The 21637-nt window shown below is 61.1% G+C and overlaps 7 protein-coding genes across 8 annotated transcripts; 1 reads left to right on the forward strand and 6 right to left on the reverse strand.

Moving 5' to 3' along the window:
* Positions 1-460: 460 nt before the first annotated feature.
* On the reverse strand, positions 461-3540 carry JDV02_008366 (uncharacterized protein). Of its 2 annotated transcripts, XM_047989955.1 has the most exons (4): positions 3317-3540; positions 2901-3159; positions 2101-2811; positions 461-2024 (listed from the first exon to the last, which is right to left on the reverse strand). In XM_047989955.1, exons 3-4 carry the CDS (start codon positions 2406-2408, stop codon positions 806-808), a joined length of 1527 nt encoding a protein of 508 aa, XP_047845960.1. In that variant the 5' UTR covers positions 2409-2811; positions 2901-3159; positions 3317-3540; the 3' UTR covers positions 461-805. The 2 variants fall into 2 exon arrangements, with proteins under 2 accessions (XP_047845960.1, XP_047845959.1); XM_047989954.1 differs by having other exon boundaries at positions 2101-3159.
* JDV02_010875 (uncharacterized protein) lies at positions 3541-4215 on the reverse strand. Its single transcript, XM_047992617.1, has one exon. The coding sequence runs from the start codon at positions 4150-4152 to the stop codon at positions 3781-3783; it is 372 nt and encodes a 123-aa protein (XP_047845961.1). The 5' UTR covers positions 4153-4215; the 3' UTR covers positions 3541-3780.
* A 597-nt stretch (positions 4216-4812) lies between these two features.
* JDV02_008367 (uncharacterized protein) lies at positions 4813-6537 on the reverse strand (the record flags this gene model as incomplete). The annotated part of the gene is made up of 1 exon (XM_047989956.1): positions 4813-6537. One exon carries the CDS (start codon positions 6535-6537, stop codon positions 4813-4815), a length of 1725 nt encoding a protein of 574 aa, XP_047845962.1.
* Positions 6538-12729: 6192 nt separating this feature from the next.
* Positions 12730-14041, reverse strand: JDV02_008368 (uncharacterized protein; the record flags this gene model as incomplete). The annotated part of the gene is made up of 2 exons (XM_047989957.1): positions 12730-13941; positions 14009-14041. 2 exons carry the CDS (start codon positions 14039-14041, stop codon positions 12730-12732), a joined length of 1245 nt encoding a protein of 414 aa, XP_047845963.1.
* Positions 14042-14535: 494 nt separating this feature from the next.
* JDV02_008369 (uncharacterized protein) lies at positions 14536-15651 on the reverse strand (the record flags this gene model as incomplete). Its single annotated transcript, XM_047989958.1, has 3 exons — positions 14536-15356; positions 15417-15477; positions 15526-15651. 3 exons carry the CDS (start codon positions 15649-15651, stop codon positions 14536-14538), a joined length of 1008 nt encoding a protein of 335 aa, XP_047845964.1.
* A 241-nt stretch (positions 15652-15892) lies between these two features.
* On the reverse strand, positions 15893-17005 carry JDV02_008370 (uncharacterized protein; the record flags this gene model as incomplete). Its single annotated transcript, XM_047989959.1, has 1 exon — positions 15893-17005. One exon carries the CDS (start codon positions 17003-17005, stop codon positions 15893-15895), a length of 1113 nt encoding a protein of 370 aa, XP_047845965.1.
* Positions 17006-19502: 2497 nt separating this feature from the next.
* Positions 19503-21197, forward strand: JDV02_008371 (uncharacterized protein; the record flags this gene model as incomplete). Its single annotated transcript, XM_047989960.1, has 2 exons — positions 19503-19604; positions 19707-21197. 2 exons carry the CDS (start codon positions 19503-19505, stop codon positions 21195-21197), a joined length of 1593 nt encoding a protein of 530 aa, XP_047845966.1.
* Between the last annotated feature and the right edge of the window lie 440 nt (positions 21198-21637).

Raw genomic sequence — 21637 nt, forward strand, 5'->3', positions numbered from 1 at the left:
CTACCTAGTACCGCCCGCCCTCCACTGGAGCGAGAGAGAATGAGACATCGGCCGGCAGCTGACGATTATGACGACGACTGACGGACGACAAATCAACGGGATGTTTAACGGGGCACGGACGGGCGCCGGCTCAGCGTCTCGCTCCGTCGGAAGTGGCGCCGCGCGGCGGCATAACGGATGACACCTTGTTCGCTTCCCGCCTCATTTCCTCCCCCGAAGGAGCGAACACGAAGACGGACACGAAAAGGTGTCTGTGCCACGTGCAAGCAAATATAACTCCCCAACGAACGGAGATCGGTGCACACCGAGATCGGCAGTAGTAGTAGCAGCAGCAGCAGCAGCAAGTCCCGACGACTAGTCAGCCTGCTTTGCCGGTACCCTTACTACTCCGAGCCAAGCACTTGATCCCATCTTCATCATGAGGTCACAGCCTTTTGCTCGAGAGGGTCGGGCCCAGCCGCGCAGTACTTTCTAGTCATTCCATACTCTACATTTCTGCAGATGCTACCTGTGCTATCCCTCGCCGGCCACCAGCTCAGTTCGAAGCAACACACCAAAGTAGACCCTGGCTCTTCGTACTCGTTTGCCGCCCAGCCTGACGGACTCCCGAAGATTCTACATGTAAAGCAAGAGTGCGCCATGCCAAATGCGAAAAAGGGAAAACCCAAATGACAGAAAACGCCCCCCCAGTCCCCGCCCGTCCATGCAAACATGCCGTTTACTATACAAAGCAGGCTTCTTCACCTGCTTCTCCATGATTATCCGCGCCTCGGCCCCATGCCGCCGGGGAGTCAACCGCACCAGCTCATGTCTCTCGGCGCGCCGTTTCCGTCTCTGAAGACGAATCCTCCGCAGGCCCGAGTTGATGATGCCCCGCGCCATACCTGGTGTGCGGCGTGAACCCCCAGGGCACGTGCGCCCACCACTCGCCCTCGACGTGGTTCAGAAACTGCTTCCACCACTGCGTGTTGCCGCTGCCAAGGAGCAGCAGGAAGCTATCGCCCTCATCGCGCACCCGTCGCGCGAGCCGCCCCAGGCCGTCAGAGGCGGCATATCGCCTTTGCTCGAGGCGATGGTTCTCTCCCACGTCGTCCTGCCAGCCCGGGTCCAAAACGGAGTCCAGCTCGCGCACCACATGCATCGTCTGCCGCAACGCCTGCACCGGCCGCTGAAACAGCAGCTGCAGGTATCCGCCGGTCGTCGCCCGCGTCCGTCGGTCGCGGGGAGGGATGACGCCCTTGACCATCTTGCGCTTAGCAAAATCTTTGGCCTTGTAGTAGTGCACCTCGTCGACAAAGTTGGTCAGGAGCCACATGTTGATCATGCGCTCCATCGTCGCGTCCATGTCTGATGCGCTGTGCCGGAGGTTGCTCGCGTACACGATGCGGAACGTCGTCAGCTTGAACTCGAGCTCCAGCAGGTGCAGCTGCAGCCGCATCACGGGCTCGTCGCCGAGGTAGAGGCTGTCGCCGATCCGCGGCGTCGACGCCCTCCATCCGCCTCCAGTGCGTGGGCTGCGGCCGGATGCGTTGGACGCGCCTGACTCGTGCGACCGCGCCGACGGCGACGGGCTGACCTCACGCATCATGCTCTCCGTCCGGTGCACGTTGCGCGCGTAGTTGACGCACACGAAGAAGTCGTGGTACTCGCGTTCGGCGCGTACCGTGGGCCGCTGGCGGATCGCCTCGCGCCCGCGCTGTGCCGCGACGTGAAAATCTATGCACTTGGCCAGCAGCTGCTCGTAAAATGTGTCTAGGTACGTCGCCACGGTCTGCCAGTGCACATAGTACCACATGGCCGAGACGTTCTGGATCCCGTGTCTGAGAAAGATGTACGCCAGGTTCGTCGCCGGGCCCGTCCGGTTGTACGCCGAGAGGCACGCATTAAGCACCACGTTCTCGATACGATACCGCGACAGTAGCTCGGCTATCTCCTCTGCCTTGGCGAGGGTCGTCTCGGGCATGAAGTAGTGGCCGCCATCGTGTTGCTGGGCGAAGAGCAGCCAGGGCACCAACGTACCGTTCCTGTCCAGCCGGTTAGCGTCCCAGTCAAACGTGTCATGACCCTCTTGAGAGGTCGAAAGGGGGGGGCAACACTTACTCGTCGCGCATTATGCGTCCGTGTAGGTCAAAGTGCACCAGGTTGAACTCGACATTTTGCGAGGCCCTTAGCTGCAAGTGGCGCTCCAACTCCTCGCGGCTGCCCGGCCTGACCACTTCGAGCAGCAGCCTGCTGCGCAGCTTCTTCTGGAGGCGCATCAGCGGCCACTGGGCGAGGTCCGGCTCGGGGTCGCGATCGCCGCCAGCCCTCTTGAAGTCGCGCGCCACCACGAGCAGCACCTTGAACTGGGCGCTTTGGTCGGCCTGGACAAAGGCGAGGGGCGCGGCGGGGGGCAGCGGGGGCCACATGAAGCGCCGCGCGGGGAAGTCGGTGATGCGGGTGACGCGCAGGCGCAGGTTGGGCAGGTGGGCGGCGTGCACGTCCTCAAGCAGCTCCCATGCGAGGCAGTGGATGCCGCCGAGCGTCCTACTGGTGGGGTCGACATCGTGGTGCTCAACGACGAAGATCTGAGCCTCGGTGACGCCGACGCCGACGCTGAAGATGCCCGCCGCGAGCTCAATCTGGGCGAGTAGGTTCTCGCCATACTTGCGGATCAGCCACTCCGCGCGAGACGCCCCGTCGTCGATGGCTGTTGGTCTGCCGCCGTTGCCGCCGTTTCTGCTATCGCTTGGTCTGCCGCTGCCGCCGACTCTAATGCTGCTAAATCTGACGCCGCCGCCGGTTCTGTTTCTGCCAAGTGTGCCGTTGCCGCTGGTGTCATTCTGGGTCAGGTCATGATTGTTCCATGTGGTGCCTTCCGAGCTCTTAAGGTACGTCTCGAGGACGGTCCGGTACTGTACCTCCTGGAACGGGTCGGTGATGACCGCCGCGATGGGGTCGTGGTCGTTGACGCGGATCGAGACGCTCCACCTGCGGCGGGGGTCAGTGGCGTCCGTCGGCAGCGCGTCTACGTCGTTTGGCCGCGCCGGGTAGGAGCGTATGTAGACGACGTCCATCTCCATCGCTTGGTCCCGTAGATGTGCCAAGGCGAAATGATGGGATGGTTGTGCATGGGGGGTGCATGTCGCACGCGCTCAGAGGTCAGGGCGCGGGCAACTCCTAGATATGAGTCAAGGTTTAGCTTTCCATTGCGAGCGAGAACAGAGGAGATGAAGAGGGGACATTGCATTGTGCCCGTTTGCTCAGGTCACCGCCCTGAACAAGGCTCGAAAGGGGAGCAGGCAGGCGGAAAGGGTTGTCTGGGACAACGACGTACCCCGTCGTGCTTTGTGTGTTCAGCGCCTTGCAGACTCAGCGAGCTCTATTCTGCAAGGAATCCGCATTCAAAGCCTTGGTTTCCATTGCCTACAGACGACGGAACCACAGGTCAATGGAGCATTTGTCGTCAAAGCGCAGTGAAAAAGGTGAGCTGGAAGAAGCCACGTCCAGAATTATTACGGAACTGCATGCAACTCAGTTGTTGGTGGTGAAAGAGAGGGACCTCAGCTCCCGCGCTCGGGAGCTAGCGCTGCCTCAACTTACCTATGGATGCTAGTTTCAGGGGATCCGCGCGCACGCTAGAGACAATAACGGCAAAGACCAACGACGGCAGAGGCTGCTGAGAGGGGGCCTGGACGCTAAATATGGGCCGCGGGCAAGCCTCACCCGTCCCAGTCTGTCGTCTCCCGCCTCCCCCGCCACTCCAGGCTGGCTGTGGCGGCAACGACAGTGAGGAGTCCATTACCGACCCGCCGCCATCTTGAGGCTGTCGCCGCCTCCGTCACGGACCCTGTGACCGCCAACCCGGCCGCTCCCATGACTGCTCGGCTGCGACGCGGCGCTGCTGCCTCGGCCTTGACCATCACCGCAGCATTGCGACCGCGTGGCCCCTTCTTGTCCGATGCTCGTCACCATTTTGGTGTTGTCCTGTCCGAGATGATGACTCGAATCGAAAGGAGCCAAGGGGCAGGCCCTGCTACTAGTAGTAGTCCTCGTCGAGCCGCAGAGACATGTGCCACAGGGCAGGGTGCTATTACTGGGTATAATGTTCGTGCCACCGAGCGCGCTTATTAGCCTTAGATCCAGCCGCTTTGTCTCGCCAAACCCACGCATGTCCACGCGAGCCGCGTCCCAGCGTATCGCCCCCTCGGTGGCACACGCAGGCAGGCGCTCGAGGGCCACCGAACACGGCGTATCAAAACTAGCCAGACGAGTCGTCAGAAATGAATACAACAACGGATACAGCCTACCGAAGAGAGTAGTCACCGAAAATCTGATGACGAATACCGATCTCTTACCGAGAATCCGAATCGATCACAAGCGGCGCCCCAGGACCACAACGCGGAGTCGCGTTTGGCCACATGCCGGCAGACCAAACATGTGCTTCAGGGTTAAAAAGGTCATCTATTCCTCTAGAAACGAGCGTGGTATCCTCGCCTCATCCCAAACGCCCCAGCCCCAGTCCCAAGCTGGGGCTCTCTGCTCCGTGTTATGCATACAGCAGCGCCAGGCCAGTAGAACAAGCCGGCATCCCAATGACCGCCTCCAACCCTGCCCATACGTTATCATCATTCAGCGTCCGGGCACGCATCGCACCGTCGCCGTGGGGTTCGTAATCAACACATTTCGTTCGTCAAGACGTAGAACCAGAAGCCGACTCGTCCGAAGGCACATAAAAAGAAAAAACACCAAATCATCCGCAAACAAAGCCAGGACAAAGGTCAAATAAGACAGGCCCTCCCGAGGAGGAAGAGAAGCAAAAGCCAACGCCATTCATGCATATGCCGAGTACTCTTCGCGATGCGGCTTCTCGTAGTAGTGGTTGCTGTACTGCACGTCGTCATACCCGTAGGACTTAGACGTCCTCACTTTGGGGAACTTCATCCCCGAGGCGGAATAGCTGCCCTCGCGAGGAGGCATCGGCGGTCGCGTTTCCACGACAGGGATGCCACCAGCTGTCGAGTAGTAGCGGTACGGGTCCGCTTCGGTCTCGAGGCGGCGCGAGTAGTTCTGGAGCTTGGCACGCCCGCCGTCCACCTGATAGCGCGAGACGTTTTCAACGCGTGGCTCAGGCGACCGGTGTCTCCGGCTCCGGTGCTTGTGGTCGCGTTCCCGAGCTCTTCGCTCATATGCGTCGTCTGAATCCGACTCCTCTTCAATTTGCGAGTGCATGCGCGAGCGGTCGCGGCCGCGTGGGGCGCTCTCGCCAAAAGCATTAAAAGTCTGAGCCCGGGTGATGCCCGGCACAGGACGTGAGAAGCCCGCGTCAACGGGCATGGTGGTGGTGCGTGTGACGCGGGGCGGCGAGCTCGACATGACGGGAGTCGTCGAGGCCGACTTTTGAAACTGGGCCGTGTGCCTGGCCGCTGGCGACGCGTTGACGACAACGGGGTCGTCCAACGCCTCGCGCGATGACGCGTGGTACGAGCGCTCCCTGGAGAGCCGTCGTTGTTCATCAGCGGAGCCACGGCGCGGGCGGGCCGACGAACGCCGTATCTCCTCGTCGGGAGGTGCGGCAAACGGCGACTGTGCTGCGACTGGGGGCGGCGTAGGCGCCGCGGGGGGCTGCGGCGCGCGAGGATGGTAGGTGGCCGACCGCTGAATGCCGGGCGCCCCCTTGGCTTTGGAGGCTTGGATGTACGACTGGGCGTAAAAGTAGGCTTCCGAGGACGACCTCTGCTGTAGCGGCGGAATGGGCGCGTCCTCGCGTCCCGAGGATCGGTCCCGCTTCTCCTCATACCGCTTGCCGCTTGACTTCTTCTTGTCCAACTTGGGCGGCGAGTCTTCGTCGTACGTCTCGATGTAGGGCCGAGCGTGGCGCTTCTTCTCATCTGTCTCCCGACGGATCTCCTTGTCGCGCTGTTTCTCCCGCAGCCTCTTGTCGGCCCGACGCTGCTCTTTGGCGTCCTTTTCGGCACGCCTTATAGCGTCTTCCCGCTTGCGTCGCTCGCGGTCCCTCTCCTTCTCCCGTTCCCTATTGTCGCGGTCCTTTTCTCGCTCTCTCTCTACCTCTCGCTTTGACGCGCGCTCCGCGAAGCTGGCCTCTCTCTTGGACGACCGAGGGGTGCCGGCGTCAAAAATGCGAGGACCGCGAGCGATGTCATCCTCCCATGACCGTGAGTAGGTGGGATACGCCTTGGGACCTGCGGCCGGTGACCGAGGCCGGGTCGTTGTCCGCGGTTCAGCCGTGTAGACATTGTACTCCTTAGGCGACGAGCGCGGCGTGGAGATGTTGGCCTTGTTGCGGAACTGCTCACGAAGCTCGGCAAGCTTAACCTGATCGTCGTACTTTTGCCGCTGGCGGTCGTCGGACAGTAGCTCGTAGGCCTCCTGGACCTTTTGGAACTCGTCTTGCTTCTCGGCCTTGAGCTTGGGGTCCTGAACCTTGTCCGGGTGACACTTGAGGACCAGCTTGCGGTGGGCGGACCGGATCTCGGGGATTTGAGCGTCCTTGGAGACGCCGAGAATCTTGTACGGGTCGGGAGGCAGAGGACTCATGATGAAGTGTCGAGGATGCAAGGCCCTCGAGGGCGACCGGCGCGTTCAAAATGAGCAAGATGGGAAAGACGACTGTGTGAGTTTCGGAACCAAGAGCGAAGGACGATGGCAGGCCGTTGTCATCGACGGGGGGGCGTCGTGCGAAATCTCTAGCGCAGCGGGCGTGGCAAAAGAGGCCGCGAAAGAGAGGGAGGGAGTTGGACTGGCGACGCTGAATAATGAGAGGCCGCGGGACCGTCCGCAAAGACAGACGAGGCGAGGGACGGGCGAGCGGTTCGTGGACGGCGACCCGGGAGCGTGATTTATGGCCGTTCGTCCGTTGTTGCAGGTCGCACAACCAAGGCCGGCGGAATTGGTGGTTGGTGGTGGGCGAGCGGCCTTCTTTTGGGGGAGGCCAGCAGAGGCCGGTGGCCCTGGAGGCGGGTGGACACGGGCGCTGGGATGGATGGGCGGCCCCCTTTGGCCCTGGGGTGGCTGCTGAAGAGAGAGTGACCTGAAGTGATGAGGTCACGGGCGTCCAGGGGTCGCAGGGCCCCGCTGATTCGCTGAGGGAGGCAGGGAGGCTGGGGGGGGGGGGGCTCGATGGTGGGGGGAGGGGGGTCAGACACACACACACACACGCCGCCAAACCAGGCCAGGCCAGGCCAAAGCGACGGGCGGGGCGGGTGTGTCGGTGCTGGGCGAGTGGCCGCGAGGCGCTGGGGACGCGGTGTGTGACGGACGGTGTGAGTGAGTGGACGAACGGCGTGGATGGTGAGGGGGCAGTTCTTCGATGTCAAGCAGCGCGAGCCAGCGCAGTCGGGCCAGGCGAGCGGGCGTCGCTGAGTGGCCGGTGCGGCCGAGAGTGCGTGTGAGTGAGTGATTGATTGATTGTAGTACTTGTAGACGTCGATGGGCGCTGCGGACGGATGGGCTGCTCGGTCGCGGCGCCGTGCTGTGCTGTGCTGTGCTGTGCTGTGCTGTGTCGTGTTGTGTCGTGTTGTGTCGTGTCGTGCAGCGCTCAGCTGATGGGCGTGATGGTGAGATGACGCTTCCTCGCTGTCCACAGTGAGGCGGCGAAGAGGGCGAACGTCGCCAAATAAAGAGACGAAGCCAAGCGAAACACCTGCTGCCTCGGAATGCGACGTCCGCGACGGGGCGACTGCAAGACCGACGTGCCGTGACGGACTGTGACGGACTGTGACGGACGATGACTCGTCCCTTTGCGTCGGTAAATCTGCTGCTGGAGGTTTACAAGCCTCTTCACCCGCTGGCTTCGGCCCTCGGAGAAGGCGAAAGAAGGGCCCTGGAAGGACCGGCCGAAGTAATGGAATGATGACCAAGATGCTCACCCACACAGCGACGGGGGGGATGATTGGTCCGGGGGCGGCGATGGCTCGAGGGCGAGATCGCTCAAGCCGAATGACGAAGGTTCCGTGGTTTCCCGTCCGTCTGCCAGATGCACTGCACTCGCTGGCACCAGCAAAGTCGGAGGGTGAAAAAGCACACAACACAACACCACTGTCAGTGGAACGAGGTCGATGACTGCTGCGTTGCACCGGAACGTTGGGAGCCGGACGTGGCGCGAGCGGTCCGACGCGGACGGGAGGGGAGGGACGAGAGGAACGAGCCCAAGGCGGCGTAGTATATACTTGGTCCGGAGCACAATGCCTCGCACAGTCCAGCACCAACCCGCGCTAGATCCAAAGTATCGACTACCGCCTCGTGCAACGGCCAAGAACAGGCGAAAGAAACCAAGTACCGGCTCGGGTACCCCTGGACTGCGCGCGGTTCCGCTCAGTTAAGTTGGCTAGTTACCGATCGAACCTGATTTGGAGGCTGGCGGGGCTTCGCCTGGCGCGGGAACGAACGATGCGATGGATGGCGGGGCGCTTGTGCCAGCAACAGTGGGTAGATGGGACGGCTCGCGCGCGGGTTCCTAAGAAAAGGCGCGGAGCTTGCGACCCTCCTCGTCAGGGCAGGGCCGCCGTCGTTCGTGGCTGACGGACAATGCCTTTCGGGCCAGATGCTGCTGTCAGCGAGGCAGCAGTTGACGTAGCGCGGGCAGTGCTGTCTGTCCCAAAGACGGCCTTTGATGACCGGCGGATTATCAACCAGAGCCTGCAGTCGGAGCAGGGCGAACCCAGACGAGGCGGCGGCGACGATTGCCAGTTCGGTGACGTTGGCGACAGCGCAGCGTCGAGGCGTCGTGGCGTGTGGCTTGCCTGGCCGGGGACCCGAATTGTCCAGTCTCGGCGGGCAGATTTTAGCGCTCGAGCTTGTCAGTCAACTTTGGCCCGTGAGAGGTGTGTGCGTGCTTTGTCTGGTGGTGGTAGCGGTGGTAGTGGCGGCAGCTGGATGGAGAGGCAAGGCTCAGCGTGGGTTCCAAGTTGGTTTTGGCGGTGGCAAAGGGGCCGACGGAGCTCAGCGTGTAAGCCTCGAATGTGTCAACGCTTTGCACCGAAGAAATACTGTAATTGAAGCTGTCGCGGGGGCGGCGATGGCGCTGCAAGAGAGGCAATAAACAAAGTCCCCCCCTCCCCGAAGCTGCACGCGTAATATTTGGTATTTTTGGATCGTCTCGGCTGGCGCGATTGACCCGGCGACGGCCCTTGTCGTCGTCGTCGGTGTCGTCTCAGAGACAGAGGCGGTGAGGCGAGATGATACACGCGTGCTGCGCCCACGACGAGGAGGCAGCTCCACAGTGTCCCTGGGCAGTCAGTCCCACGGGATGCAGGTAATCGACGGGCCAAGCGGGCGTCGATTCAAAACACGGCCGTCTGTGCTCAAGCGGGACGATGAGCCGGCCGACCGAGCTCGGAAGATGTGGGCGCTGATGTTTTTCGTTTCTCCGTCAAGGCGACAAGGCCGTCCGTGACAATACAGATGATGCTGATGTTGGCAACGAGGGGCACCATCGCCATGGCGTGCGACAACCAAAGCCAATCTACCCCGTCCATGCTTGCTTCGTCGTCGTCGTCGTCGGCAGACTCCTCATTCGGCCTTGCGATTGGGATGCTTTGGCGATGCATGCGTGCATGCATGGAGGACACCGCACTCCCCCTTCCACTCCAGTTTCCTTCCCCCACTGCAGTGCGCTGCGCTGCGGTGCCTGAGGTTAGTAGGTTCAATGGTACCTCAGGTACTTCATGTAGGTACAACTCCAGGTACTCGTTCACGCTCTGCCTCGCCTGAGGCAGGAACGTACGCCGTTGGCGCCATCCGGCCGTCACATTACCTGCCAGCCTGCACGCGCAACACCAACTCTTGATGCTCGATATCCTCCACCTTGCATGCGTGCTCCTGATCCGCCGCCTGTCCCATGTCGTCCGCCCTTATTCGTCCACGGCGCCTCCATGACCGCCCTCCCGCCAACAATCCTGCTGCCTCGTCACCCGGCCCGTGGTGGTGGTGGTGGTGGTGGTGGTAGTGGTGCTGGCGTTGCTGGTGGTGGTGGCGGCGGGGAGAGACCGCCAACCGCGCCCCCCCATCACTGGAAGCCTCACGCACATCGCTCCCCCCTTCGCTGCGTCGTCGTGCGTGGGGCTCGGCCCATGGCGCAAGGAGGCCGGCCATGCAAGCCCCGATTCATGCTGCAGCATCGGCCAACCAGCTTCGGCAATGCTGTCGAGGAGGCGTTGAGGAGGCGACCTCCACGAGGCGGGACGTGGCCGCGGGAGGCCACCAGACCGCGGCGGGGGACCATTCACATTCACAATACTAGCACATATGTTTCCGACCAGACAGACAGCTTTCCACCTTTCCCCCTCGTTGGACTCTGCTCCACCCCATGGCATAGCTCCCCTCTGGTATTGGCATCCATGGATGCCTCGCACATCGGCGGCGAATGGGGCACGATGGGGCGACATGGCCGCGTCCCAATGGGCCACTTGTGGGCGAGGGACCTGCATTTCCGAAGGCGGACGACGACAGCAGCTCGATACCATGCGCAAGAGGGAGCCTGGCCTGGCTCCCACCACGGCAGTACCGAATCGTCACGGCGCTCCAAGGGGTCCAATGATGGCAGGCCTGTCCCCGCCACCGAAAAGACACGTTCTTCAACTCTCTACTTCTCAGGCTTGCCGTCGATCTCGGCAATGCTCACCCAGCGCCGGCTGTCCTGGACGCAAGTAGGTGAGGGGTAACTAACTAGACTGGTGGTCATAGCAGGCACAAGAGCAAGCATGAGTGGCCCCACGGGCCGCATGAGGGACGTGGGGTCGCGATGGCCTCCGCCAGGGTCGCGAGGGGAAGCTCCCAAGCATTGAGCTCCTTTTCTCCATACCCGTCAGCCGGTCATCGAAGAGACGCATCCAGCGCTCCCCGACAGGCTACCTGCTGCTGTTGAGTGCTACTGGTCAGCAGCCTCGGAGACCCGGTTCAGGGGCGGGATGCCAGCTTGGGCAGGGCCCTGAACCGGGCGATTGGCCATCGGGCCTTTCAGATGAGACCAGGCGTCGTTGTCGTATTCCATCGCCTTCCCGCTCGACGGACGAGACGGGAGCAAGTCAGCCCGCGCGGAGAGGCAACGGGGGGGCCCTGCCGTGCAGCTCAGCCATTCACCCACCACTCCAGGTCCCGAGCTGCACGGCGCCAAATGGAGCCATGTGCGCGCGTGTGTGGTTGTACTCCATTGGCGTCCGGGTTCGAGGCCCGTGGGGTTCCGCGCAGTCCGTCTTGTTAGCGACAGGAAGAGGGAAGCCCCGGTACCAGCGGTCAGGACTGCACTTTCGATGGACGGATACATAGCATGATAGCCAAAACACTCACCTGCTAGTCTGGTGAGCTGCGCCTGGATGCATACGACAACAGGCGGCGTGCCTGTTTTGACCAGGACAGGGTCCAATGGTCGAGCCAAGCATCCCAAGCCAAGCCCTCTCGAGCTCGCTCTCGAGCTCTCTCACTCATCGCCGCCTCCCCGAGTGGAGCTGGTGATCAGCTGGCTGCCGCCAACGGCTCACTCCCCGACGACAGCATTCTTGCCCCCTTCCACAGCCCAGTGGCGGGGGCCTTGGGAGCGTCCATTCGGTGGAGGATCATCGCCAGGCTAACGCGAGACCATACCCGACGACGGCAGTGAGAGGGCCGCTCAACAGGTGCCACGCCTCCTGCGCAACTGTCAATGGACAAAGCGCGGCCTCCTGTCTTTCGCACGACTCGGCAGGAGGGAGGGCGGGCGACCACGCAGCGACGTTGATGGGGGAGGAGGGCCTGCTGCACTGCTCGTGCCCACGATCCAGACAGAGACGTGTGCTTCGCAGTGCCGAACTGGGCACCGGTCCAATCGCCAGCGTCTGGGCGTCGGCGGCAGAAGCGCCAGAGTCGCAGAGGCTCGGCATCACTGCATATGAAGGGGTGCTCGCGGCGATGCCCAGCGCGCGCCGATTCCACGATTCTGCGGAGATCTCTGTTGTGCATGTATTGTACCGTACGAAGGCTCTGTAGGTAACAACCTGTCCAGCTGTTCGACCGTCTCGTGCTGCTCTTTCAACGACGTCTGTCGGCTCCCCACGAGGTCGCTTTCCTAACGAATAAGCGCCGTGTGGCCCGCCTCTATCACAATCACACTGTGCACGTGGTGTATGTACCAAGTTAGGCGGGCGACCTAGTAGCACTGCTCAACGACGGCGGCGGCGCGCCCACGTCACAGCCTGAATCACGATGGAGGATGGGCGCGCTCCATCGGGTTTCTTTTTGGTGGTCACGCTCAGGCTCTCCGGATGGCTCGATCTGGGTTGGGTCCCGCGGGGGGGTTTGGCATCCTTCTTCGGATTTTTACCCGTTCGAATCCGCGAGCTGCCCAAGCACGCAGGGACACGCACGCAGGCCCATGCATTCCCGTGCTTGCTGGGCATGCGCATCCAAGCCTCGTTGATTCTCAGACAAGGGGACGATGGCATAGGGTAGGTGGATGACTTCATACGAGAAGATCTGCACTTCATGCAGCGAGTCCAAGACAAGCAACTATCGCGGAGGGCAGCAAGCGCTACGCAGCCCCACGGTAGGAGTACAGATAAACGGAAGGGATACAGGATGGATCCTACGGATTGAGATGTTCGGTCACGTCCAGTTCTGACAAGGCAATACATCAGCGCGGACGAGTGGTTACTGTCAAACAGAAGCAAAGGCGGGCTGGGAATGGCCTGACAAGATCACAGACACAGAACTACTAAAATGGCTTTTTGTATAGCTTTATTTATACATGATTCGCAATTACCAAGATTTATTTTCGGAAGAATTTTTCACAAGAGCCTTTAGGCGGTCATCGCCCCCATACCGCTTCATTGCTACCTCTTTCCACTCATCCCACCCCTGTTCGATACCGAAGACCTGGAGGATGGCAGTTGCCAGCGGTAACGCGTGGGCCCATTTGGGCTCGAGCCCCAAGCCCCAGAAGAATCTTCTCACCTTCTCATCTTCCATCTGGATTGCTAGTTCCGCCCTCTTCTCGCGCAAAGCGTCGCTCAATGCAATGTCTTTGGCACTAAGAGAGACGTTGCCATCGCAAAGAGCTCTCATGTCGGCGGATACGAGGGATAGCCCGAATGCCTCTCGTCGCGGAACGATGCGCGCCATCTGCCAGTCGATGATGCCGGTAATGTTGAGGTCTTTGTCAACCATCAAATGATCGCCCTTGTCGTCCACGTGTTTCAGAAAGAACATGTCCTCGGGGTCGGACAACTGGGTCGCATTGTCTTGGAGAAAACGATATACCAAGTAGGCTTCGATAGGAAACTGGGGGTAGAGCTGACCGTCCGCAATTAACGCCAGGTACTGCTCGGCCCAGGCGGTATAGTACGCTGCCGAAGTCTCGAATGGTCCGTAGGGCTCAAGACAGACGAACCTGTCGCTGGCCGTGGCAGAGACCGATGGTAGGTCGTCAGGAGACTCGACACATAGAGACCCCGCTTTAGTGAACGGATGCTTCTCTAATTCAGTAAAGATCTCGGCGAGACCCTTCCAAACTTTGGCGGTGTCTCCTTGACCGTCCCAAGGCTTGCCTGACAACTCCTCCATGAGAAGAAAACAAACCCCAACACCACGGTCGGTACCTTGAGACGGGATGCCGAATGAAAAGGCCCGCGGTGCTGGTACTGCCGTAGTCTCCAGGAACTTCAGAGTTGCGTACTCGCTGCGGATCAGGTATTCGGCGAGTGACACGGGGAGCCCGACGGCAAAGCCAGAAACCCGCGGCACTCGCAGGAGCCAGGACGGGGTCCCATCGCCGAAGCGGATGCGGGCGTGGTAGTTGGCACACCCCGTGAGAGCCCCTAATCCAACGACCTTTGAAGGGTATTCGACGATGCAAGGTTTGCCATCGTTCAGGCTAGAAGCCAGTTCGCAGACCGCCTTGTCGTTGATCTGAGCACGAAGGCGACCGATTTCAGCGACAATGAGCGCGTTGTAGGCTGCATCATCCAGGTCCTTTACGTGGAGCCCAGTTGGCAAGTGTTGCACTCAAGTGGTATATGTCAGGGTGACTCTTACTTACTCCGGTGCTACACGCGTGGAAATCCCGAGACATATGAACCCCACAGAAGTATTTTGTGCAAATATCGCACCCGGCTCCAACTGAGCGCGCACTTGGTCTTCCACACTCGGGCACCGAGCATTGAAAGAACCTGCCCACCATTGATATGATTCGCGATGGGGAACGACAATGATGTTTGATGTGAAAAGGTGTTGAGATGTGGAATAAGAGGAGAGTACAGGGCTAATGAGCTCGGCATACATGTTTGGAGGGACGATGTGCCAGAGGCTCAGTGTGGACGGTTAAATGCGTGAAACGTGGCCCACCAATGCCTGGTCGAATGACGTGGGCCGTGCATGTAAGAACCATACACGGGGATCGGGAATGACGAGCCGAAGAGAACTGCTTCGTCAGGGCGCGTGTCGCCGTGATCGTCTGCTCGGATGACGACGACGAGGTGGTGGCCAACTTCCTTCCTTCCTTTCTTTCATTATACGCCAGACGATCACGTATGATGATGATGGTGTTGGGCAGAAGCAGCAGCAAGGTTAGGGCAAAACGACGGTAGCGCCCGCTGACCGGTCGGCCTCTTCCCACCCGGGCAAGGCCACATCCACGACGATGGGCTTGTAGAACTCCTTGCCCCCGACGTGCGGGTACCTGCTCTTCATGATGGCTGCGTTGACGATGCATGTCTCCCGCCGGCTCCATCGACCCAGAGCCTCCTCCACGCTGACACCCGATTCCCGCTGCCCCTCCTCGCCCGAGGCGATACGCGACCCGTCGTTGTCGAGGGCTGGCGCGCGTCTCCCCGTGAGGTCCACCAAGCTCATCTTGTTGTTCCCCTCGGCGGGATCCCTCCACGGAACCGTCTGTCTCTCCGCGAACGCGCCGCCCAGATCCCACGTCACTCGCTCCGCGCCCCGGCCGTCGTGAATGTGTCCACAGACGGCGAGCCGAGGGCGCACGCGCCAAAGCGCCCTCCGCAACGCCTCGCAGCCGCCCACCGTCCGTCCCTCCGCTGGTGTCTCGTCGCGGTGGCCCCGCGGCGGCGTGTGCGTGACCACCACATCCGCGTCTAGCGGCACCTCGTCCCATAGCGTCTTCGCGGCAGCAGGCGTCTCAGCGTCGTAGTAAAAAGCCCAGAGGCCGTGACGCGGCGCATGCGGCGAGCCAAACACCTTGAACGTGGTGCGCGGGCCGCTCGGCGACGCGAGCCTCACGGTCGCAGAGCTGTGTGAAAGATACGTGATGGACGGTGAGGACGTCAGGAGGGAGAGGCACAAGTCCGGAGACTGCGGATCCTGATTATGGAATGAACGACCGTGCTGCGAGTAAAACTCCCTGTCGAGCGTAATGTCGTGGTTGCCTGCGCTATTCAGCCGTGCCCTGGATTGCCTCATTTGAGTGCGGTCAAGACAAGACATACCGGCAACGACAATCTTGGCCTCAAAGTCGGCTGCTTCGAGCCACCGAACCGCTTTGGAAAGCTGGCTTCCGTCAGCACGGTGCTTTGCGGTACGTATTGCCCGCCTCACCTCTGAGTAGCTCCCCTTGTTGGTAATATCGCCGGCGTGGATGAGCACGTCGCCTTTTGGCAGGCTCACCGCGTAGTTGTGCGTGTCGGAGACGCACACGAACCTCGTCCTCCTTGTCAGCGCCATTTCTGTCGAAGCCTCTTTCCACGGCTGTTGCACAGGATATGCGTGTCTCAGACAGCGGAGCGGGGTCGTCGTGAAGTTGTAGACCGCTCCGCTGCTGCTGCGGAGTGCTCGTTGCTTGTGTGGACTGGATGGCTGACTGGATTTTGCGAATGGCTTTCATGAGTTTGGCGACGCTGGGGGGTGGAGGGGGGAGGGGAGGTCGCCAGACTGCAGTAAAGTGGAACCGCCGCTTGTTTTCCCGCTACATGTATGTATCATGCTGTTCAGGCTCATGAGCGCCGTGCGCTAAGAACATGGCTTCCCACAATGCCAGATCCTTGATGAACTGCGAATACTGCTCGCACCCGGTCTCGTCCCACAGTCCCAGCTGCTGCCTCCTCCGCCTTGCCCGGTTAATAACTTGCGTCATCTCCAAACCGCTGTCCGGATCCGTGGCCGCGTTATGGAGGTGGTTTTCCGCGTAGTACTGGAGGAGCATCTTGGTGATGCTGAATGTGCTGCCGCCCGATACTGTAATCGACCCTATATTGGCGAAGAGGGCTTGGCGGTAGGGGGTGTAGTCGTCCTCTTCAGGGTCGCTGAGGATGACAAAAGCGTCGTTGAACCTCATGGCGGGCTGGTGCTCCTCCTGGAAGTACTCGTCCGTCATGAAGCGTCGACGTTGCTGCAGGGTGAGTGGGTGCACAGAGAAGCCGAGCAGTGTCGCGGACCGCGGGAACTCGAGATCGATCCGGTTGATGACGTAGGGCGCAATGTCTGAGAAACCGTCGTCAACGCCCTCATCCGACACGTCAGACCAGTCGTCACCGGCGCCGGACTGTATCGTGGTCTCGTCGACGGGCTCCAAGTCGTTGCGCTTCCACATGCCGAGGATGTACACGGTGAAGAGGACGATGAGGTTCCAATAGGTCAGCTCGTCGTCTTCGTCGATGCACTCCTCCCACTCGCGGGAAAACTTTTCAGGTTTATCAAAGAGGCGCACCCGCACGCGCAGGAGCTCGATGCGCGTGGGCATGGCGGGAAAGGCGAGCCACGTGGGGAAAATGCCGACCTGATCGACCAGCATGACGTCGAGCTGGTAAGGCAGCTTGTCGGGCCCTATAAGCTCCAACAGCTGCTGTGTCTCGGAGCGCAGCTGACGGCAGGTGGCAAGCAAGGCATCCTTGGGAAACCTCAGGGGCCCATCCTCGATGTAGATGCTCGTAATGTCCGGCAAGGTCTCGTCGATGTGGTTGGGGAGGGGGACCCTGTTGCCGCACTCGGCGATGGACGTGGGCGCGGGGCGCGCGGAGACAATGACCTCGCGGAGGATTTGCTCGCGAATCTCTCGCGGCAGCTCGAGGAGCCGCGCCATCGGCGGGTGCCGTCACAACTCGGCGCAGAGGACTCGCTGGCGGTGGCTTGCGGAGACTCAGTCAGGCGGGGTGTCGCGCGTGCAGTCTGTGATGACGGTATGAACGATGCGAGAGCGTGAGGCGACCAAACGGCTGAGATCAAGATGACGGGCCGGTGCGGCGGTTCCTCGCTTGTAGTGAGTTGCGCAAGTGCTGGGTGAGGCTTATCAATACTTTGAATGTGGTGACCAGATGGAAATGAGGGACGGCGGGATGGACACTGGCGATCTTTTTTTTCTTTCTCCAGTCCATACCTAGTAGCAAGTTACGATTTGTGAACTGCGCGGGCCAGCGCCCCGCATTGCCGATGCAGGGTCCATTAGCAGGTACAGCCTGCCTGCGCGTACCCGTTGGTGCTGGTTGCACGCAGGGTGCGCCATCCACTGCTGGCCGTCCTAGCGGCAGCCACAGAGGGGCACATATATGCATTTCTTCCCCTGCCATACAGAATGCGGACGACCGCTCGGACGGCAGTGCATGCGACGCCGGCCAATGTGCCGAGTCCGGACGTGGTAGACGAGATGAGACGATGACCTCCATCCTGAAGCGAAGCCGTCCTCTAAGCCGAGGAGCGCCAGGGATGCCATTGGTCGTGGTGGCCTGTGTTGGCAGGCCCCTGTTTGCGAGACCATCAACCTCTCACGAATCTCTGACAACGAAGAAGACACGCCGGTGCATGAACGACTTGCTTTGGGCGAAGCACACCGTGTCGACGCGTTTTGGTGTCGGTGGCGAAGGCTGAGACCCCTGGCAGGCCCACGGACGGCACCACCAGGTACCTTACCTTAGGACCTTGGTACGTTGCACGGAGTGTGAAATGTAGTACGTCCCAGAACGCGTAGTAAGACTGTGACATCCCGTCGTGACCTGGGCTCATTAGACCGGGGGGCACTTTGATGAAGGCTCCTCAGCACTTGCTCGAGTAGGAGGCCCATGTTGGCGGCCCGTTCACCCGGGGCTAACCCGTGCCAGCCAGTGGATTACCATTCATAGGTAGGCCACGAACGGTAGTGCTGAAGCGGTCTGTCTCGAATGGAAACTTTCCTTTGCTTCCATGCCACCTCTCTCTCCTCCAGGGAAAGTGAAGTTGTCATGACACGGCGGTCCTGGGCCGAATGCGACAGGCGGCATCCACCTACCACCTATCTTACCTGCCTTGATACCAACTATAACTCAATAACCTAGAACCTGAGTGGAAGGACCTCAAACTGCCCACTGCAGGTGGTGCATGTGCCGTGTTAGCAGACAAGATAGGCAGGTACACGCCTCGTAGTGACCTGAGGTGGTAGCGCTCATAATGTCTGGTGCACTTGGACTGAGGTGACGCTTGGGTTGGGACTCGGGACTTATTAGATACGTAGGTACATCGACAACGCACCCACCAACGGCAATTCCTTCTTTTGCTTCCGTGTTCTCGCGTTCTGCAATACACGACTCGCTCATCCCTCGCCTGGAGAAGCAAACACCCAGAATATGACTGGCACGGCGATTCAGACTCTCATCACACACTCTGCACGCTGAACACACAGACACCGCCTGAACTCAATATTGCTTGAGGGTCTGCTAGTACCCTAGCATGCCCAGCTGGGCGCTCTAGGGCTGCCGGGGGTGCCTGCCCCCCGTCCCCAGTCCCAGCTGGAGGAGTTCCATGAGCCCTCGCCCTCGAGCCCCACCGCGCTCATTACAGGGCTCCATCATAGCGCTCGACCCACCACTGTCGAGGTCCGGCCCGGACTCCTTCAGCACCAACCACGGCGCTGGACTGGGGGTCGCCCTAACTACTAGGTACCTACCCAAGGCGATGCATCCAGAAGCCCTCCAGTCCAGCCCCCTCAAAATACCACCACCCTTCTGGCCGCTTACCTGTACCTCAGGTAGCTCCATCCAGCTGTGCGCGCGGTGGCAGTCCTGTCGAGCTCTTTCGCCCCGTCTCCTCGCCTCCCATCTCCCACCTCAATCATTCAATCCTCCTCCTCATTCCGCGCCGGCGTCCCTATCTGCGTCCCCGAGAGCCCGGTCGGCCCTCAGCTGCCGACTTACCAATTCGCTCGTTTTTCCCACCGCGGATGGTCGGCCAAGCTGACATTGGCGCCTCCGGCCACCCACGAAATTGCGCTTCCTTTTCGAGACGCCCCTGGTGGCTGGTAGCTCCTGTTTCCACGGACCGACCGACGCCTCTCCGAAAGGCTTCCTCCACCAACCCCGACACGACATTGACACTCGCTGAATACCTTTTCCCATTTGATCAGCGCTGCTGCGGCAGGCGATACGCCAACGTCGACCTGCGTCTGCAAGGATCGAACCACACGACTCCGAACCCCGCCGAATTGTGGATGAACCGTTGAGCCTCCCTCCCCGGTCTACCTGCGGCTCCTCCGTGATCCCCTCACCTCGACGACCTGCCCGCCCGCGAGCCTCGTGCCGAATAAGGGGCATCTGCCCCGTCACAGACCGTTCATGGCTGCCGTTTCGTCTGCCACGGGCACCACGGCCCTGACGCCCCCGAGTAGCAGCCACGGGGAAGAGGCAGCGTGGGAATATGCTGGAACCCAGTTCGAGGTGAGTTTGTTCGCCGTTCGTTTGCCAAACGCGTGGCGCCAATGCCGCAGATGGCCCTTGCGTGACCGGCACCCGCTGACCGCATTCGTTATCGCTCTGCAGAATGCAGCCCACGAAAAGAATGTCGGTGCTGCACGCCTTGACCAATCTTCCCACCGAAACCCTTTGGGCCCGCAGAATGGCAATGCCTTCCCCCCGTCTCACCATCAGTCGGAAACCTCTGTCAGCGGTCTCGACGCGGGCACCCGCAAGATGCACTCGTTGGACAACCTGAGTGCCGCTCGCTGGGACAATCCCGCCGAGGAACGCGTTCTGTCGCCGCCTCTAGCAATCGAGTCCAAGCCACGTCACGGCTCGTCGGATTGGCATACACCCAGCGGCGATGACCGGAAACGGCCGCTGCATCAGGCCCTCGGCCCCGAAGCGCGTGACCACGACGACTCCAAGTGGATTCACCGAGACAAGTTGGCAAAGATTGAGAGCGAGGAGCTACAGGCGGCCGGCATCTTCGTCCCACGAACCCGACCTCACAGCAAACAGCGCCGGGAGCGCAGCCAGAGCCGCCTCACGCGCGGCACCGAGTCCGTTGATATGGACAGCCGGCCTCGCAAGGACTCGGCCACGCTGGAGCAGCTGCTTACGTCGGAGCCGTCCACGTCGCATTGGGACCTGCGCACGCCCGAGGAGATCGCGGAGGCTGAGGCCAATGCCTATTTCACCGCCAATGGCGGCAAGGGGGGATCACGCATCCCCGTGGCCAAGACCAGCCCCGCCCCGATACCCGTGGACTACCTTGAGCGCGGTTCCCCCGCTGTGCGAAGGCCGGCTGAGTCCATAGACGGCGACGCCATCTCGTACCCGAAACCTCGATCTCGCAGCGCCAGCCTCTCCGCGAGCGTGTCCATCAGCGATCAGGCGAGTACGGGCCCCGGGCTCAAGGTCGCGAAGCGCTCCGCGACGGATACGTCGCCCAAGAAGAGCGCATCTCGCAGACCGTCCGCTGCGTCCAAGGCCAGCGCGAGCGCCGGCCGCCCCAAGACGCGTTCCGGGCCGAACAGGGACGGCTCGAGTACCAGGCCTCCCACGCGCGGGGAGGGCTCTGCGGCCGGCAAGCAACCCGAGGGCGACCCTCCTTGGATGCTCAACTCGTACAAGCCCGACCCCCGGCTGCCCCCGGACCAGCAGCTACTCCCCACCGTGGCCAGGCGCCTCCAGCAGGAGAGGTGGGAGAAGGAGGGCAAGTTTGGCGACGTGTACGACAAGGATTTTCGGCCGCTCAACGACAACGAATTTCAGAAGCCACCAGAGCCTGACGCCAGCGGCGCTCCACGGACAGAAGAGGAGCAGGGCCCGCAGGCAGACGAGTGGCCGCTCAAGCCCGGCGTGGCCAAGAGCCCGACGCTGCGGCAGGGCTCATACTCGACAATGCCAAAGATCTCCGACAAGCCACTCCCCGTTAGCCCGATAGCGAGCCCGCGGGCCACCACCGCCCCCGCCGCGCCGACTCCTCAGGACAAAGAGCAAGAGCCGCCCTTGGCGGTTGAGGACCCCGACGAAAAGAAGGGCGGCTGCGGGTGCTGCGTCGTGATGTGAGCCCCCGTCGGGCACAGCACCGTCAGGCGGACGCCAAAACGACCACACGAATCGCAATATTGAACGAAGCTCGACGGACTCTCGAATCACCACCACCTTGACGACGTTACGACTTTCGACAAACCTGATTTTAGCCATCGCCCTGCCTTATCTCTGCCGTCATCTCAGCCAAACTGTCACTTAGCGACCATTGCCGCTCTTATTTCCTTTGTCTCTTTTTTTCTCTGCTCGTCGACAACCGCCGCTTAACTCGCGTCAGGAGTCTGGGCGTGCCGCACCCGAACAACAACTCGATCCCACCCACTAGATTTCCAGCCGGTCCAGGATATCGGGAGAACATCACCAATTGTCCATCTTGGCTCAGGCCACGCCCTCGTGGGCGCCGTTTTTGTATGCGTTGTAATTCTGCGAAAAGTCGACTTTCGTTTCCACAGCAGTCG

Source organism: Purpureocillium takamizusanense, chromosome 8 (genome assembly GCF_022605165.1).
Source record: "Purpureocillium takamizusanense chromosome 8, complete sequence".
Lineage (NCBI taxonomy): Eukaryota > Fungi > Ascomycota > Sordariomycetes > Hypocreales > Ophiocordycipitaceae > Purpureocillium > Purpureocillium takamizusanense.

Bases quoted from the DNA above. Each gene is read 5' to 3' on its own strand.
- JDV02_008366 (XM_047989954.1), bottom strand. From the start codon at position 3,062: ATGGAGATGGACGTCGTCTACATACGCTCCTACCCGGCGCGGCCAAAC. The intron at 2,025-2,100 runs GTAAGTGTTGCC...CCGGCTGGACAG, and splicing joins GGACGCATAATGCGCGACGA to GAACGGTACGTTGGTGCCCT.
- JDV02_010875 (XM_047992617.1), bottom strand. From the start codon at position 4,152: ATGCGTGGGTTTGGCGAGACAAAGCGGCTGGATCTAAGGCTAATAAGC.